This window comes from Plectropomus leopardus, chromosome 13 (genome assembly GCF_008729295.1).
Source record: "Plectropomus leopardus isolate mb chromosome 13, YSFRI_Pleo_2.0, whole genome shotgun sequence".
Classification (NCBI taxonomy): Eukaryota; Metazoa; Chordata; class Actinopteri; order Perciformes; family Serranidae; genus Plectropomus; species Plectropomus leopardus.
In genome coordinates, this window is record NC_056475.1 from 21,179,305 (window position 1) to 21,197,794 (window position 18,490).

The window sequence follows — 18,490 nt, forward strand, 5'->3', positions numbered from 1 at the left end:
AAGTCTACACTTTCCCAAAATAACATGTCGATTGTACAAGCCATGGATGTATAAAGAGAACTAGTAGGAATTTAGCTTTAGATTAGAATTTGAGGGTATACAATTACACAGATCTTCTGTATTGTTGGACCCACAGAGCAAGCCTAACTTTGAGTTTTGCCCTCGGCTAACTTGGATGGGGATTAAATAATTTAAACGTACAGCTTTTCTAGATTTTCAAAATGTTATATGTATAAATGGATGAATCATGAAATGAGTCATTTTGCTGGGATTGTGACACTCAAAAAAATGTATCCACTGAAAAAGTCTTTTTTAGGCCCAATGCCATCACATGACGGACCCAGAAGTTTTAATTCAATTGTTCGGTCACTACAAAAATTGTCTTCACAGCATGGCACACTTCCTGGGGGCTTGGTATAAATTCATTGTAACACATATTTACCTTTATTGTTGGGTGGTGACCATTAGTGGCTGTAGCACTAATGACAGGACTAAAGGAGGAAGTCAAGTGACATAGAATAAAGAGCCACAAAGTCTGGGTATGAGGTGGTGATTGAGTCAAACAAACCAAGGACTTTGACCCAGGAGACTGCTGTCTGTGTCCTGTGTGAAACCAGAGGTCAGTGTTAAGTTGTTGTAACTTATGTAACGTACTTGATAAATGTCACGTTGGCTACATAATGTTAAGTTAGGTAACAAACATAGGCTACTTATTTTAACAAGGGCTGTCAGCGTTAACATGTTAATTATGATGTGATTAAGATCCGTAGCGCGTTTTTTTTTTTTTTTTTTTTCATCAGTTTATTGCCATGTCATGTTAGCTTTTCAGGAAGGGGGCTAAGTAACACTCCAAAGTTAGGTTAAATTTTGGCAATAGAAAACAGCATGGTCATGTCACAGAAGTCCCTTGACCTCTGACCTCAAGAATCTGAATCTGAATAAAAATAGGTTTTGTTGGAACTCATGAGTCTCATGAGCTAACTTGTGATGTTTATTGCTTTCATTTGATTCCTAATCAAGACAAACTGGTAAGAATTGGCTTATCTTGTCAATCTAGACTTCAGAACTGTTTTGCAATGCAAAATGATTAAATTGAAAACATGCCATTGAAAACCTACCATTAAAAAATGCGATTAATTGCAATTAACTATAGAAATTCTGCAATTAATCGCAATTTTAGCCTAACTTCAATCAAACCATGATCTTCTCCTCAACCTAACAGAGCAGTTTTGTTAACCTAACCTAATTGTGACCTTTTCAAAATGTTGACCATCTGTATAAAACAGTGTCTGTTAACAGTCATGTATGCCGTTTTTGTGTTTATCTCATGGTAGGGGCTTTTGTTTTAAAAGACTTCTATTAAAAATAATCAATGTGATCATACAAGTTTGAGGACTTGTTATGATCTTATTGTGATCTACAAATGTCTAAAAATGTCATTTGCATTCTCCTACAACGACAGAACATGTCATGTTGTATTGCTGTACATATAAATGTCACAGACCAGGTCACTTACTTATGTGTCAGTGGCTTTCTGCATCCTGTTGACACTGGTTGAATGTCTTTCTTCATCCTAGTACCCTCGGGCCAGTATTGCTGTTTTCAAGAGCTCAGTCTTAACAATGACATCACTGTGGTCACAACAAATAAACCTTCCCTTTCTTATAGTCCGTCACTGAATATCCAGCGAGAATATCCCCAGAGAGTACAAGCAGTCATCAAAAATCTGCATTCATAACATGCTGTCCAAGATTCACTCAACAAGCCAAGATAAAACCATGAAAGGTACCATTCTAATCAACTGGTGAGCAAGCTGGCGAGATAACATGCGATTAGACCATATTGACAGCAGCTAATCACTGTCAGTGTTTGTACCACTGGCAGCATACATCAGGTTTGTTTTGATGCCAAACAAGCAGCAGCCAGAGGCACTTCAAGGAATTATAGCAGAAGGGCATACTGCCCGTGTGAATTTAGAGTGAGGAGGAGGTGTGGAAACAAGATATGGCAAAAAACCTATCTGCCAAACACCTTTCCAGCGGCCGATTGGCTGGCTCGAGGCAGGAGTGAACATGACTCAATCTTTATCTTGAATGCCAGCAGCTAAATTACTATACAGCTCAAAGAGAATGTGCATGTGAGAGTGTGTGTGTGTGTGTGTATGCGTGTGTGTGTGTGTGTGTGTGTGTGTGTGTGTGTGTGTGTGTGTGTGTGTGTGTGTGTGTGTGAGTGTGTGGTCCTGCGCAGTAAAGTGTACAGATGGATGACTCATCCACCAATCATGTGACTCATCAATCACTGCAGTTACCATTTCCCTCCCTCCTTCTGAATTTTTTCGTTCTTCAGTTATTCCTCCCCTTTGTCATTGTTGCTGTTGTTTTTCTTATGTTCGTTGTGATAGTATGTAAATATAATAAACTCCCTCCATATGTTTTTCCTCATTTTGCCTCCATATAGGTGCAACTGTGACATATTTGAGTCGCGCCGTCGCTGAGCTCCATCTGATTGTCTTCGTCTTTTGTGTGTTTGAATTTCAAGTATTCTTGCTATATTTGCTGATATAAGAGCAAAACATAGCACTCGCCAAAAAGCCATTAAAAAACTGAACTTTAATAAAATAATTGCTTTTATTTTTTATCATATAGCAAAACTAGTAATCATCATGCTGTTATTTACACATTGCACGGGCATATTTATTTCACACTGTACATCTTACAATGCTAAAGGTGACATCAACAACAACACTCTCCTTTTACAAGACAGATGGCTTCACTGCGGACACAGTGGCCCTCCTCCTTTTGAGATATCTTTTTTTATGTTCACAGTTTATTCAGAGAAAACAACCATCTTGAATTCCCCATACTGTTTTATTTTTTCTCATTTTTTTGTTCTTTTTTTTTTGTTCATTTTTTAAGATGCAAGTAGAAAGACGTGCATTTAACGGTTTAAGCACAATCCCTGACTCCCCGGCCTGAAACTTTTCAATGGATTTCTTCTGAAAATGAACAAAATGTTTGTAGCCTCTTGGTGGAAATTGTGTTTAAAAAGGCTGCTGAACCGATAGCATGATTTCAAGTAATTTTTTTTTAAAGAAAAGAAAAATAATTGATGAACCCAGAAAAATGGCAAAAGAACGCGTGAAAAAATAGGTGAGCAAAGATGAGAATATGAGATGAACAATGAGAAAGAACATGAAGGTCCTCTACAAGGTGAAGAAGTACTTTAGGTATGGTGGCAGCGATGGTGATTATGGTGGCCATAAATATGTAGACACAATAACTTCTGGATCCCAAAATGATTGAAAACCCTTCGTCCACCAGGTTGGAAGTGTTTAGTGTTTAAGTTTGTGCTTTTGGAGTCCACAGGGTTTCTACATTGGGACCTGCTGTGATGATAATATTATGCATTATGATATTTCCCTTATAGAACCATGATGCTTGTAAGGCAAAAATCTGAATCTTGAGTTTAAGAAAAAAAAAACTGAAATGTGTGTATTTGGCACCTTTGCAAATTGCAACTTGTTTAACGTCGATCCAATCGGGAATAAGAAAGGCAAGTACACACATCAAATACAACAAAAATATACCGTCATTGAGCATTTGACAATAGCAGTTTTTTATAATTGTGAAGCTAAGAAGTCATTGAACTACTTTAGTTTTATGACATACAGATTACAAAACAAAAGATACAAAGTGATGTTGTAAACATGGTTCTCTTACAATGGGCACATCTGCATGTGAATGTGTGTATATAGTTGTGTTGATGTATGTGCATGCCTGTGTGTGTTTGTGTGTGTGTGTGTGTGTGTGTGTGTGTGTGTTTGTGTGTGTGCCCTCTAGAAAACTCTGAATAATGCAAGAGCATCAGAGATTGACCTGAATGGAGGCAAACATACACCATGGTATGTTCTGTTTCAAAATGTAAACTGAGCAAGAGGCTGAACATGGTTACAGGGAGCTTCATCTGGGACCCCTTCATCCTCTCCCTGACAGAGAAAATCAACAAAAGATACAGTGATTAAAACAGAAATCTAACTTTTTACTTCTTAAATTCCCATCAGGCTCAAAACACATATCTCCTCTGAGTCTTTTTTCAACCCCTCTTTTCTCTGGCTATATCTATCTTGTCAGTCCCTCTGATCTGACCAAAATGTCCAAAAAGTCTCTCAATACATTCTGCGCTTCATGTAGATCCTCTCAATAAAGTTCTCCAGCTCCTCCTCACTGTCCAGCTGAGGCACCAGCCCGTCTTCCTCATAGTCATCTCCTGCTGTGACTTGTTGATAGTAGTACGGGGGTCGCCTGCCTCTCCTGGGCGTGGTTATTGGTTTGGGTGGAGGTAGGGGTTGGTAGGTCCGTGGGTGAGGGAGGATATAGTTAGAGATATAAGGGGTGAGAGGCAGGCGTGGAGGTGGCTGCTGCCTCCAGCCCTGTCCACGGTTCTTACCCCCGGCCCTGTGCCTGCGCCTTGGGGCCTGGAGGTCAAGTTCCTGGGGGCCAAACGGCTGGTCTCTGGAGGGGGAGGGCTTGCCATAATATTGTGGTTTAGGATACGGGAAATAAACAGGGTAGTATGCTCGATATGGCTTCTGGTAGTATGGGTAGGAAGGGAAGGCTAAAAACTGTTTCTGGGGTTTGTACCAGTAGTCAAGCTGCTTCTGAGGCTTATACCAATAGTCCTGCTTATAAGACTTGACTTTGTCCTTGTGCCATTTTTTGTTGGACTTGTTGTACCGATAAGGGGCTTTCTTGGGGTTTTTTGAGGCTGTGTAGTGGTAGATAGGCGGAGCAGCCAGAGGTGGAGGTACCAGAGGCCTGAAGCGCGGTGCGACAGGGTTGCTGTTGGTTGGCAGCTGCTGCAGCTCTTTCCTTTTCTTCTTCTTCTCCTCCACATCGCTAATAATCTCAATCACATCATCAGCGGGCAGGTGCAGCTTGCTGCTGATCTCAATCAGCCTGTCGATCATTTGCTGGTCCAGGTCATCTTCGTCTGGGATGACCTCCTCCGAGCGCTTGTCCTCGGCCGTGTTGCTCGCCGCCCCCATGCTGCTTTTCTGCCGGGGCTTCATGTACGACTGCTGCTTTCTCCCCATGTACTGCAGCAGCATGTCGGAGGCGATGTCTGCCAGCCTCTGCTCCTCCTCCCTGGCTCGCTCCGCCTCCTCCTGCTGCCGGAGCACCTCCTGCTTCTCTGCACGCGCTCTAGCCTCCTCCTCCATGTGGGAGAGGCTTTCCTCTTCCTCTTCTACCTCCTCCTCCAGCTCCTCTCCTTCATCCTCAAAGTCGTCCATGAAGTTGCCCCCCTTAACAGGCTGGTTGCGGGACTGGTTCTCCTCCCAGTGCAGCTTCTTCCCAGCTCGTGCCAGCTGAGTGTTGTATGCCTTGTAGCCCTTCAGAGGAGGCAGGATCTCGTTATCTTGGAGACCCAAGTCAATGTTTTGGAAGTAGCCTCTTATTTTGCGCTGCAGAGAGGGATCATCTCCCTGTGAGGTGGAACTTGGTCTGGCCTTGTGTAAGAAACTTTCTAAATCGTTTCCCTCCTCCTGCCCCTCATCTTCTTCTTTCCCTTTCTCCTCATTTACACTATCAGCTCCCACATCCTCCACAGACCACCCGTGATCCTCCTCTGACCTTGTGTTTTTATCCTCCTCATCCCTTTCCTTTAAATCATCACCCTGAGCAGCTGTCAAATGGCCTACAATTAGCTGTTCAATAGCCTTATCAGCCCCTCGCCCCTCCTTCTCCTCCTCCACCCCCTCTGTCTCCCCCGATCTCTTTATCTCACCACCCTCCACGCCTTCAATGGAGGGCAGCCCGTGGTACTCTCCCCAGTCTCTGTCCCTGCTTGCCTGGATCTCACTCTCCCCCGGGTGGTCCAGGGCCTCCAAAAGAACAGCGAGAACCTGCGCAGAGTCTGTCGCTTTATCTGATTCTTGACCCCAGTCTAGCGACGAGTTGTCAGTGCTGGAGAGACTCTGGGGTGGGGGCGAGAGAAAGGGGGCGAGGTTGTCCTTTTTAAGGTCTGTCCGGGTGCGCCCCTCCACCCCTCCCTCCCTTCCCTCACCCCACGCAGGGGCGGTGCCAGCCAGCTGTGGAGTGACAATGAGCAGGACCAATAGGATGAGGTGGGCTGTGGAAGGAGCGTGATGACAGGTCATGACCATGCAGAACTGGCAGGAGGGAGGTTAAGCACCTGAAGAAGAAAGGGAGAAGGCAGAGGGAGAAGGACAAAAGACACATGAGAAATGATTCACATGTTTTATTTTTTTTTGGGGGGGGGGGATTAACCTGGACATTGAACATGAAATTTTAATGGCAATATGAGTATATCTGGATCAGTTAAATAATATACAGCTGTTTTTGTTTTTTTTTTCAAAAGGCCGTCCATAAATATACAGAGTAAAAATTACTTCCCTTTTAAACTTTAAGGATAAGACACTTAGACTGACAGAAATGTTAAATATCATATAAATTACCAGGCTTAAATTTACACTACAATTCATATATCCACCACGAAGCCACCATACAAAAGCAGTTTACATGGGAACAACCCTTTGAGAAGAAAGCACACAGCCAAATACAGTCTAATGAACCACATCCAACACAGAAAGTTGCATGCTTCTGTCTTTTTTTTTTTAATTATGGATTTTTAAATTCACAATCAAATTCAGTTCTTTAATTCTTTTTTTATTATGTCCGTTTTCCCCATTAATGTATCTGGAAACAAAGAGATAAAGGTTTAATCTGACCAAACAAGCCAGTCGTGATTCTTTCGATATCTAATTGCCCATGTCTTTCATGAGGAGGGTAATAATTTGCATACATGAATTGCGCCTCCAACCTACACGTGAGCCATTTTTTGTCTGTGCTCGTGCGTTAACCCAGTCATTATCTCTCCACCGCGTGGGTGAATTGATGCATCCTCTCACATATATTTTTTGTCTCTCAGTGATTTTTAACCCAATAAACTGGTACAATAAAGGCATGTATACGCGTACTGAATTTTCAGTCTAAATTTCTGGCATTTAAGAAAAATGTCTCACCTCTTTCTCCAAGCCAACCCAACCGGAGCGCACGCGCTTGCCATTTTAAGCGCAAAAATGTTTATTTCATAAGAAAAAATACGGAAAAGAGTAATCGATCCGAGCTCTGCCTTTGTATTAGCTTTGATTTTGGTATTCCATGCGTCAAAGCGATCATGAGCCGGACACCGGTATAGAGACGGCACGCGCGGGGATGTCATGCGTAAAGCTGGTGGCTACGGATGAGTTATTTAACCCTACGGTCCCTGAGTAGTCCATCCAAAATGTAAACGATCCGCATGTTCAATTCGATAAAGCCTTTTTGGGGGTGCACAAAGAACGGTGGGGGAGCAGTCAGTAAGTAACGCGGCTTTGTCCTTTGTGGTGTGGGCATGTTTCTCCTCAGTGGCAGTGGTGGAATGCAGAGGAGCACAAATTTGGGCAGCACAGCTCAGCGTGCAGCCCTTTTTTAAAAAAAAAAACTATTTCCATTTTTATTAACGGGATCAGCAAGTTGGAAAACGAAATAAATCCACTAAATGATCCAAACTAATGAAACTGGCCTGCGGAATACGCGATTCAGACTCTAATTTAATTAGAATTTACCAAAAGAAAATTGGCTGTGGTTTTTAAATCGCCTCAAAATGGAACTTTTTTTAAAACTCACGTTTAAAAAATATCGACCGATTTTTTTTTTATGGGCTTTTGAGCAACAGCTGCACGTGGAAATATTCCTTATATATTTGTCTTTTATAATAAAGGCTTATAATAAAGGCTTAATTCTTTAATTTCACCCCTCAAATAAATACAAAACAAATTCGATTGTTTTTCGCATTTATAATTATTAATTATTATTATTATCATAATACATGTGATTGCATTCATAAAAAACATTAATTGTTAATCAATTTGTCATTCTATCACTTAAATGAAAACATTAAATAAAAAAAACAGGAAAATGATTATTATAAAAAATATTTCTCAGTGGCCGAAGTTACAAAAAAAAGTCCTAGAAATAGACGCAGTGCATATCGACTTTACAATTAGACAATCAACATGTCACCCATGTTGCAGCAAACAGATGAATTCTTCTCATAAACTTGACATTGTTAAAGAAATTCTACCCTCAAGCCTAAAACATGCTTCACTCTTTTTTTTAAAAAAAAAAAAAGATAAAAATCTGGATCCAATAACAATTAAATACATAATAAAATGTCCTGACCTCTCTAGTTATGGCTTATGAATGATACGAAATGAGATTTCGTTCCACTTACCTGGAGTCCCACTGGGGGGTGGGGAAGTGGTGAAACTCACAGCGCGGGTAAAGCCAAGATTATTTCATGAATAGTGGATCACCTGAGAGAATTTCTGTTTGTTTTTTTCCCGCCTCTCTCTTCAGCCTGTGCCTGTGACAAACATCAAGAAAAAAGAAAACAAACAAACTGGCGGATCTTTATTTAGAAGTGTGGTGTGTTTGTATGGCAGCAGCCCTGGTGCTAATGTACAATTGAGTGAATGTTTTCAGCTCCACTGTCAGCGCAACTTTATTGTATATACCCCTCACTGGACCACGTGACCGCCCCCACCACCACCCCCCAGCTGCAGGCAGTGCTGACGTCACTTCCATTGATAAGAATGTTGGTGTGGAGATGGCACTGTGAGTCTAGGCTGGCCCCAGCTGATGAATGAACGGAAATGGCATGAATGAAATAGTACTTTTCCTCAATGAAGAGAGAAAATTGTAGAGATAGAGCTGGTACGCAGCCATTTTCCTTCTCACATATTAAAGGTTAGTGTGTTGCTTCTTCCTCCCTTGTTCCTTCCTTCCTCTGCTTCAGATTCAGGAGCTTGGGGTGAAGGGGAGAAAAAAAAATTGAGTGACCTCGTTCACAGGCTATCAATTAGGGTCATTTGGTGACGTGCTCCAAAGAATCAATGACTTGCATCTGCAGCTTCAGACAGAAAAGTGGTGTGCACTCCAGGGGACGATTTCTCTTGCAGCCCGGTTGTTAGGCTTTTGTCTGAGGTGGCCCTGATCCGCTATGGCTACATGGCTCACGGGGCCACGAGAGCAGTCGTGCTTCGCTGCTCAATTTCTGCTCAATTTCCAGGGATTGCACAATTTTCCACCCGCTGTCTCACATCATTTCTGGCTGCTCTCCATCTGTTGGCAGCACATTGCGCTCTTAACATATCACCATTCTTTTTCACACCATAGAGACACAAGTGAGTAACCATTTGTGTCCAAATCGGTAAGACTTTACAATAAAGTGTGGATGCTTGAGTGATGCACAATGATTTAAGGCAAAGCAGGCTGTATCATGAATTCTTGTTGCTCGACATGAAGTCCCAGTGAGTTTATGTGCTTAGTTGCAAACATTTATACGCCTCAAAACTAGCCAGGATTCAGATGAGGGCATTTCAGACCCATGCATTCAGTCAGCATCTGTAAAAGCTGATCACTACCTGCTCTCATAAAAATATGCTATGCTGTTAGTCAGATGAAAACACCACAGCAGGGGGTGGCAGGTAGGTTTGTTTGCATATAAGTCAACAGTTTATGTTGTAGGCGCATGTATATAATGTAAGTAATATGATTATTAAAAGTGTGATTAAACAGATTCATTTTTCTGTGAGAATTGGTGCTGTTGCATGATCGCATGCATGGGTCTGAAATGCCCTATTATATGTCACTAATCTGGCGGCATATATGAACTGAGTTGGAATTCATTGATGAATGATAAATTAAGCGTTATGTAAGCACATAAACTAATAGCAACTAATGATGGGCAGAAAAAAAATATACATGTTCTACATTTTTGCAAACTACAGGTAAACTACATTTGTAGACTACATTATTTTGTAATGGAAATTTTTAAACTTTCTCAACAGCCCTGTGGTGTACATAGGTGTGGTTATGTTTAGTTACAAAAGTCACATGGTTGTGGTTAGGAAAGCCACTGGGAAACGGCCCAATGTGTTTGTGAAAAACATCCAGGTTCGGTGGTTCAAACACTGTTGGAAAAAGCTGGGATGTGCAGCTAAAGACACCTAGGTTCGGCAAAAAAACACCCAGGTTCGGTTCCACAAACATCAGTGAAAACAGTGTTCTGCAGCTTGGCAGGCATATAGGCTTGATAAAAGCCACTGGAGAATGCTGCAATGGATTGGGGAAAGCCACCCAGGTGCGGTGAAAACCACCTTGATTTGGTACCACAAACACAGGTGGAAACGCTGCAAAGGATAAACATAAAAATAAAAATAAAAACAACAGTTGATTTTGAACAGTGGTCTGCAACTTGGCAGGTGCCTACGTGGCACAAAGCTGCTGGGAAATACTGTGATATGTTGGTGTAAAATACCCAGGCCCTGTGGCTTAGATGCCACTGGAAAATGTTATAATGTTTGACCTTTTAAAACTTAAGCAAATAGCTAACATGTAGAGAAAGCAACAAGCAACTTAACAAGACATGCCCCCAAAATCACCCGAGAACAAAAGCTAACATATATATATATATTTATATACATACACTGTATATTCAAGGCTGATGTTGAGTCAGGTTTCAAAGTTCAATTGAAAACTGGTGGAAATGCACGAAGGGCTGCCAAAAAACAAGTCATGTTGTTGGTTTCAAACAGTGGTCTGTGATTTGGCAGGTAGCTTGGCAGGCACCTCAGTGACGCGGCATCCACAATCCCCTCCATCTCCTGATAAAAGTCAGCTTATATATCACCTCACTTTGAAATATTGATATGCTATGTATGTAACATGCAAATGTAACGTATTTTGGGTTTGCAGAAATGTATGATGCAAACATTTTGTTCTGACGCCTGGGCTGTGACTCAAAAGTGTCAAACAGGAATTCATGATGCATCCTGCAATCATTTATGATTCATTATATCATCATGACTCATGCATTAGTTGCACAGTAACAACCTGATTTGTACCCTTATCATAAAGTGTTACCCACAAATCAGTGCATGTGCTGCTATTGCAAAGAAGCTTTTCTTAATGATTGCTTGTATGCTCTCTGACTCTAATTCTGATCATTATCAATAGTGAGGCAAGGAGGAAAATTCAGCAGCTTTGCTGAAAAGTAGCGATGCAGAATTGACATAAGTCTGCCTTAAGGCTTTAAATCTCACTAGTCCTGCCTGCAACAGGATAAGAATCAAAGGCTCGCTCAAGTAAACAACTCTGGGTTGTAGAGGGATGCTTTGATTACATGACCCACTCATGTGAATTCACCTCTGTTCTTTTTTTTCCTTCAACTTTTTCCTGCTCTTTTTATTTTATAATAAAAAGCACACTTCCACTGTCAACCAGTCATTCCCAAGGTCTGCTGTGATGGAGCATTTTGTACATTATGGTTCAAGGGCAAATATGTACACAGCTATGTCTTTTAGTCTGCTTTCTTGTAGTGCTGACATTAAAGGAAGACATTACCAGCATTCGTGTGCTGGATAATGTAGAAACAAGTTGATTCACAGTGTTTAAGCCCAGCTCATTTCCATACTCTTCATTTGTCAGTGCCAAGCCTCCGCTCTGGCCTTGTGTGCCACTAAATTCAGCTGTCAGTCCTCATACGGCTTCGTTTCTTACTGCACCAAGGCTTTTATTTCCAGGTGTGTGCATGTGTCTATGCTTTTCTTTGTCTGTGTGTGCTGTGTTAATACTTGCACTGTACGTGCAGTTAACCGCAGACAGGGATTCTATATTATCAGCGATGTTCTAAGGTTAATTGGATATTAGCTGCAGACGTCAGAGTCTCACTGGGGCCAACTTTATTAAAGCCATTATTGTGTGGCCTGATTCCAAATGTCACGCTCCACTGATGTGAATGTTAGATTCTTGATACTTCTTATCTGATCAGAGAGATGTGTATAATGCGTGGATGAACAGAAATATCACCTTTGATGTCTTATTTTAAAGGGTTTAAGCTGATCAAAAATGAACATACAAAAGCTCATGCAAAATCCCAAAGTGGAAGGCAAAGACACACTCTCGCTCTCAAACTAAAATGGTGCTTTGTTTCTGTTTTGAGGTTCAGTTTCAACTTGGTCTGTGTGTGCAAATATTTGTTTTGTGTTAGCAGGCGAGATATGCACACATCAAATGAAGTTGTAATTTGTTACGATGGCTCGAGGCGCCACATAACCTCTGTTTGATTAGATTTTGTGCAAGCGACTGTTTGCTGCAGAATGCGGAGTGTTTGCAAGGCAGTCGTGTTATTGTGTGTGTGTGTGTGTGTGTGTGTGTGTGTGTGTGTGCGTGTGTGTGTGTGTGTGTTTGTGTCTTTGTTGAAATGCTTGATGGCAGCAGCAGGCTCCGAGAGGTAAGCATGGAGCCGGAGGGCAGATGCTGATATAACGGTCTGGCATTATCAACTGCCACTCAGCATTAGTTGGCCCCTTACCCTCACACCATGTCCGCACCCCCGCACTGACTCACACTCTGCCGCCTGCTTGGCCACTCACATAGATTAACACCAGTACACCGTGCTTGCATTTAATGGAATACACACACTGGAGAACACACACATACCTTGCAGTAATAGTTCCATTTCTCTCTCCCTCATGCTCTCCATCTCTCTTTCTCTCTCTCACACACACACGCACAGAGACAAACACACTCTCTTACTGTACTGTACATTACAGACAAATGAACCTTTGGAGGAGGCTGGGGCAGGCTGTCACTGATGGCTTCCCTTACAAACTGCTAAGACAAAAGGCGATGACCATATGTGGACGACTTTTTGTTCTGTCAGCTTTCTCTTTTTGTACTGGGCTGAAGAGGGCTGCAGGGTCATCAGGCGGAGTTGAAAATCGACATGTTTAAAACAAGGGGAGATAGGGAATGATGATTTTTTTTATGACATTATGGCCACAATTATGGTAATGCAGGCTGGGGGATCTTGCGGGAAGTGTGCTAATGCAGCTCCCTCGCAAAGCAAAGGGTCCCTACCTGGAAGTGATAAAATAGAGCTCATGATTAACAGAAGCTTTTCCGCCCACGCCACTTTGTCAGGGGAGGGAAGGACAAGTAATTGCACCGTAAGGTTCCTACAACACAATACATAGCTGGGACTTGATGATGTGTGCAGGACCCTGGCGCCCACATAATCTACAGTTTCATCTAGGGTTTTTCTTTTCATACGTGCTTTTTAATAGTTAGAATTTGCTGCAAGCTGTGTTCTTTACACAAATTTCTGATATGCATGTTTGTGTCGGAGGGGCTGGATATCAGCACGTCTTTTTGGGGATCCACAAAATAAACCAGTAAGTAATTAGTATCCAACGTATCCTCATACAACTTGATATCTTTGAAAAATGCACTTACAACAGTTTGTATATGTAATGAATAAGCACTCCATGAATTACATTATGTAGTCAACATTAAGGCCTACTTAACATAAAGTTACTCTGGTTAGGTTTAGAAAAAGAAACATGGTGACAACATACCATAACATAACTCAAAGTTCCTTTAGTTTACCTTTTAACACCTGGTTCAACAGTTTTCACAGGGGTCCACGTATAAACAGTGCATGAGAACAACCTGAGTATCGACACTTCTCCAGTCAAATTACACTTGCATTTGATCCTTTTTGTTCCCAGATCTATACAAACATCACTATTGTTAGAGCAGTTTCTAGCAACCCCATTTTTTTGAGAATCACTTAAATGCATCACCTGACCTGACATCACAGGCTCCTCTATTTAAAAGCAGCTGTGTGAAAAAAGTCAATAGGGAAGACATTGAAGAGGGTACAGTCTTTCCCATTGATTTAAACTTTGTTTTTGAAACGGCCTGTTTTATTTTGGGTTATTTTGATTTTATTTGAATGATACAATCTGACAAATCCGTTCAGTATCACACAGTAGCTCTCCTAACATCCTGAAGTCAGTCCACCCCTGAAGAACCCATGTTCATCTAACAAAAACAGTTCGTAACCAAATATAGCGAGTTGGTCATGTCCTGTGGCATCTGTGCTTATTAGGAAGCTGAAATGACATTTTTTATTATTTTGCATGCAGCCAATCACTACAAGCATTCTTCAATTTAATGTGACATACCATTGGCCCACTAACACAGCTACAATTCACACAGTCTGTGGTGTGCTTAAGTCAAGCACATTGTATTGGATGGAGTTTGAAAGTATAAATTTCGTATGTGTATGGTGTCTGGTAGCATTTTAAGCAATCTTTAAGCTTCCATTCATAAAATGGTTTTTGAGGGAGGTCGAAAAAGAGTATCAAATGAAGTACACTCTGTTGGTATTGGTATCACTTTAAGGTACTGGGACTGGTACTGGACATGATATCCTAATCTTGCTGACAAGATTAGGATATCTTTGTCATATCTTAAAAAGATACCCTAACACAATAAATGCATCACTCTGAGCACCAGAGCTTGGTCGGTTTCTCTCTTACTCACTCTCAGGTCGCTCTCTGTGAGTCATGTTTGTTCGTGTCAGAAGGTGCAACACATTGTTACACGACAACATCTGCTCTACTCGGGGAGACTTGTTTGCTGCACTGTTATTGTGGGGTTTTTATCGTTAAGCAGCTGTGTTTACATCTGGAAAGTGATGTGGTAAAACAAGGTGACAGCAGTGAGATGTCTATAAAATTAACGTCTTATTAGTATCCCAAAAATGCCTAATTTTCTTTATTTCATTGATATTAGTAACATACTTAATATAGACATGATATTATATTCAATACCTAAAAGGAGCTTTAAATTACACCTATCCCTGTTTTGTCATTGATTGAAAAAAACAATGATATTGAAATGCTTGTCTTTAATATGGTAATAAATCAAGGTGGCATTACAAATAAATGAATATTAAAGTGGGAAAACAGAATATGTGATGTGGACTGTAATAACTACAAGGAGCTTTGACACCAACAATATGTCAGTGTCTTGATTACGGATGTTTTGACTATGCAGAATTAGCCTCTCCAACGAGGACACTTCAGCCGATATGAAACGTTTGGTCTTTTGGTCTATTTACAGTTTGATAGGTAAAACTGAACCATATATATACTGTGTATACTGGACCCTAATTGCCATCAGGGTCCCTTGGCTTTGAAATGACTTGCCTGAGGAGATAAGGCTGAGAGAATTTTTAATAGACTTGCTTTTATGTGATGTCATCTGTTTGGTTATTCTTTTTTTATTTATTTTACCTATTTTGTTTCATGTATTTTATTTCTTTTTTGCTTTTGTTTTGTTTTTGTCAATTTGTTTGTAATGTTTTATATTCACATTTTACATCCTAAATCTTGCAATATTTGTCCTCTTGTTACCATGGCTTCATCTCGCTTGTGTTCAGTAGGACTGTTTAGCTTTCTGTTGTATCGCCTTCTATGTATCCCATGTATAATATTATTATTATTATTATAACCATTATTATTATTATTATTATTATTATTATTATTATTATTATTATTACTATTATGTAAACAGAAAGCTGACTTTGTTTTAGGGAGCTGCATGTAAACACTGTCCTGTGATGTAAAGATAGAAGAAAAATTGAACAAAAAACAGAATAAATCAACAAAATTTAAAGATGTTTGTGGCTTACAGGAAAAGGAAAAGTCTTTAAAGTCATACAGACTGAAATGTTCCCAATTTTCCGCGCTGCCTCCGTCCTCTCAGATCCCTCAAATCCCTCACAGCACTGCAAAAAGCTTCCTGTTCCCATTGTGCAGCACTGTGAATGAACACCATCCCCTCATAAGAAATGTGTTAAGTCCCCCACATTGATGAATATGGTGTTAAAAGTAATATTTGAATCTATGATCCAATATAGATGATGTGAGAGAATAAGCAGCCAAATGCCAAACGTCTACGGCATAAATTAGGCCTGTGGGAAGAGTTATGGTGGGAGTCGATGAACCCCTCGGGAAAAGTGGATTCTGTGTGAATAATGTGTGCGCATTGTGGTGATTGTTGTCCTACACTCTCTCATTGTCTGCCACTCAGAAATTATTTACCCTCCTTGAATATTAGCTGTAAAATGCGCATTGCAACCTTTGAGAAACTGGTGGCGTCAGTGACGGATGGTGCTGGAGGCCAGAAGCAGCCAATGAATTTGAGGTTGATGAGGCGACTCATATCAGAGCGTGCGACATCAGCGCTCACCATCAATCTCTTCCCCTCTCCCCTGTAGACATCTGGCACATGCATCAGCAAATGCACTGTTGAAAGTGAATTGAACCCAACACCAACAAACACACACACATACAAAAGGTTTCAGAGGCGATGCTACACATTGGAGGCCTCAAGACAAGACACTCGGCCTGCAGCCAGCTGCCTTTAATGTACTACAGTAAGGCCTACACTTCATTAAAGTAATAGCTTGCATCCAAATCATTTGCAATCACTGCACCAGAGAGCACAGATGGCAAAGCCATGGACTAAAGATGTAATGGCAGGGAAACAGCGCTTTTGAAGACCTTGGCTATAACATGAGCCAAATTTCCAAACCAATACATCCCTCTGAATTGATGTGATGTGCACCATGCGCATTATCTCATCAAAACACTGTGTTTGATCGTACTGGCGTAATGCTGTTGCAATAGCAGCTTTTATTTTGGACTCTGAAGCAGCAGCACAGGCCTTTAATCTGGACTTTAAGTGTTTTTAATATGTATGTAAATTCCACAAGCCATTTTTGGAGTTGATGTTTTTATTTTTATAACCTGTGCATTGTGGATGTAAATGTGGAGTTTGTATTTCTTAGTTCTCTTTAATTTTCTCAGTTCTTGCTTCATTTTCTAAAAAAAGTGACATAAATGGGATTAGTAGTAAGACAATGCAATGGTTGTGATGACACATAAAAAGTTGCCTTCAGCTATCCAGCCTTTTCTGTATGTTTTCTTTTAAACAGCTGATTTGAATACCATTTGGGAAAGGAAAGTTCTAAGGATATGCTTTTTTTTTTTTTTAATCACAGACAGCACTAAAAAACACTCACTGAAAGTCTATCATGGCAGATTTCCATTGTTGGGATAATTGAGAACATTGTGTCCAGCAACACCGCAGGACAGAGATGGCAGGACAACCTACTATAAAAGAGACTCTGCAAAAACAGCCTCAAAAATACAGAAAATATCTTAATTAAACACTAGAAAATTCTAAAAGCAATGCACCATATTTCCAAAATACAGTAGTACACTGTAAAACTGGTTGCTTTTTGGAACCAAAAACAACACCTAACATGCATATAGTGGGCTGCTGTATCATTTTACAACATAAGGTAGTATTTTTCATGAGTGGATAGGAGTAAGTTATCCTAAATGAACTTTTTTACTGACTAGTAAATAAATAAAGAAAGAAAGAAAGAAAAATAATCAAGAATGACTCAGCAGGCAGAGTACAATAGGGTCAACCAGGTTATTGTCTCATTTTGTAGTTGCTGGTATGAAGTTTGAAGCTTGTGTTTTTTGTTTATGTTCTTATCTTAGTGAGTTGTAAAATCAGCACCTATGCGCTTGTCTTTAACAAATGTTGCTTTTTCAGAAATGTATACGTTGTCTAAGAAGTGAAGGTGTTTTCTTCATTTGTTTGTGTTTTGTCTGTTTACATGTGTTTTCCAGGTCTTCCTTAACTCACCATATCAGGCTTCTGTCATGTTAGCATGATGGAAAAAGGTAGGTGATTAGGATGCCCTTTATGTCTTCAGTAATCATCTGTCAGCTTAAATGAGCCTTTTTATGAACAAAGCTTTGATAGGCTTCTCCTAAAATGTTTTCCAGCTTGTCTCTTTAGTAGAGGAATCATGTGTCGCTTTGGTTTCAGCAGCCCCAGGTTCAACAAGTTTGAAATATAAAGTAAAATTAAGAGAGCACTTGTGTTGTTTGTGAAATTCTTGCCGGCCTGTTCTGTAGCTCTTTCTATTGCCTCTAAGTTTGCCTGAGTGTGTTGCAGGCCTTCTCGCTGCATCTACTGCACTGTAGGCCTAATGCAAACAGGCACAGGCTGAGCACACATATAGGTTATACCCCAAGGCAGACAAACAGAAGGAAAGATGAGTCCTCCAAAGCTCCTTGTTGAAATGAAAACTGTTATCGGTTATCAGCGCATCACCCGACTGGAAGGGAAGTAATTTGAAAGCCGTTTGAAACACGGTAATTTGCCGGTGTGACTCATCGCCGACACCTACAGCGACAAAACCTCGGATCCTCTAAAGGAAGAATAGGGTAGCACAACTCGGTGTGTGTGTATGTGTGTGTGTTATAGACCAACAAGCTGGCTTTGAGGTTTAAATATAGAAAGCTATAGGAGGATATGTAGCTTCAATCATGTAATTATGGATCATGGATTTGAATATTTCCTGCTTCACTGGGATTTTTTTTTTCTTTCCTGCGCCAAGTTTCATTTACAAACTGTTAATTAGTATAATTAAAACATTTTGAAGTGATTACATCCGCGTGAGCTACAGTGTCTGAACACATCCTTTT

The 18,490-nt window shown here is 40.6% G+C and overlaps 1 protein-coding gene across 1 annotated transcript; it reads right to left on the reverse strand.

Annotated features, from left to right (window-relative positions):
• Positions 1-4,139: 4,139 nt before the first annotated feature.
• Positions 4,140-8,522, reverse strand: si:dkey-175g6.2 (protein Ycf2). Its single transcript, XM_042499919.1, has 2 exons — positions 8,296-8,522; positions 4,140-6,192 (listed from the first exon to the last, which is right to left on the reverse strand). The coding sequence occupies exon 2, from the start codon at positions 6,161-6,163 to the stop codon at positions 4,166-4,168; it is 1,998 nt and encodes a 665-aa protein (XP_042355853.1). The 5' UTR covers positions 6,164-6,192; positions 8,296-8,522; the 3' UTR covers positions 4,140-4,165.
• Between the last annotated feature and the right edge of the window lie 9,968 nt (positions 8,523-18,490).

Coding starts and splice junctions, on each gene's coding strand:
- si:dkey-175g6.2 (XM_042499919.1), bottom strand. CDS start 6,163: ATGGTCATGACCTGTCATCACGCTCCTTCCACAGCCCACCTCATCCTA.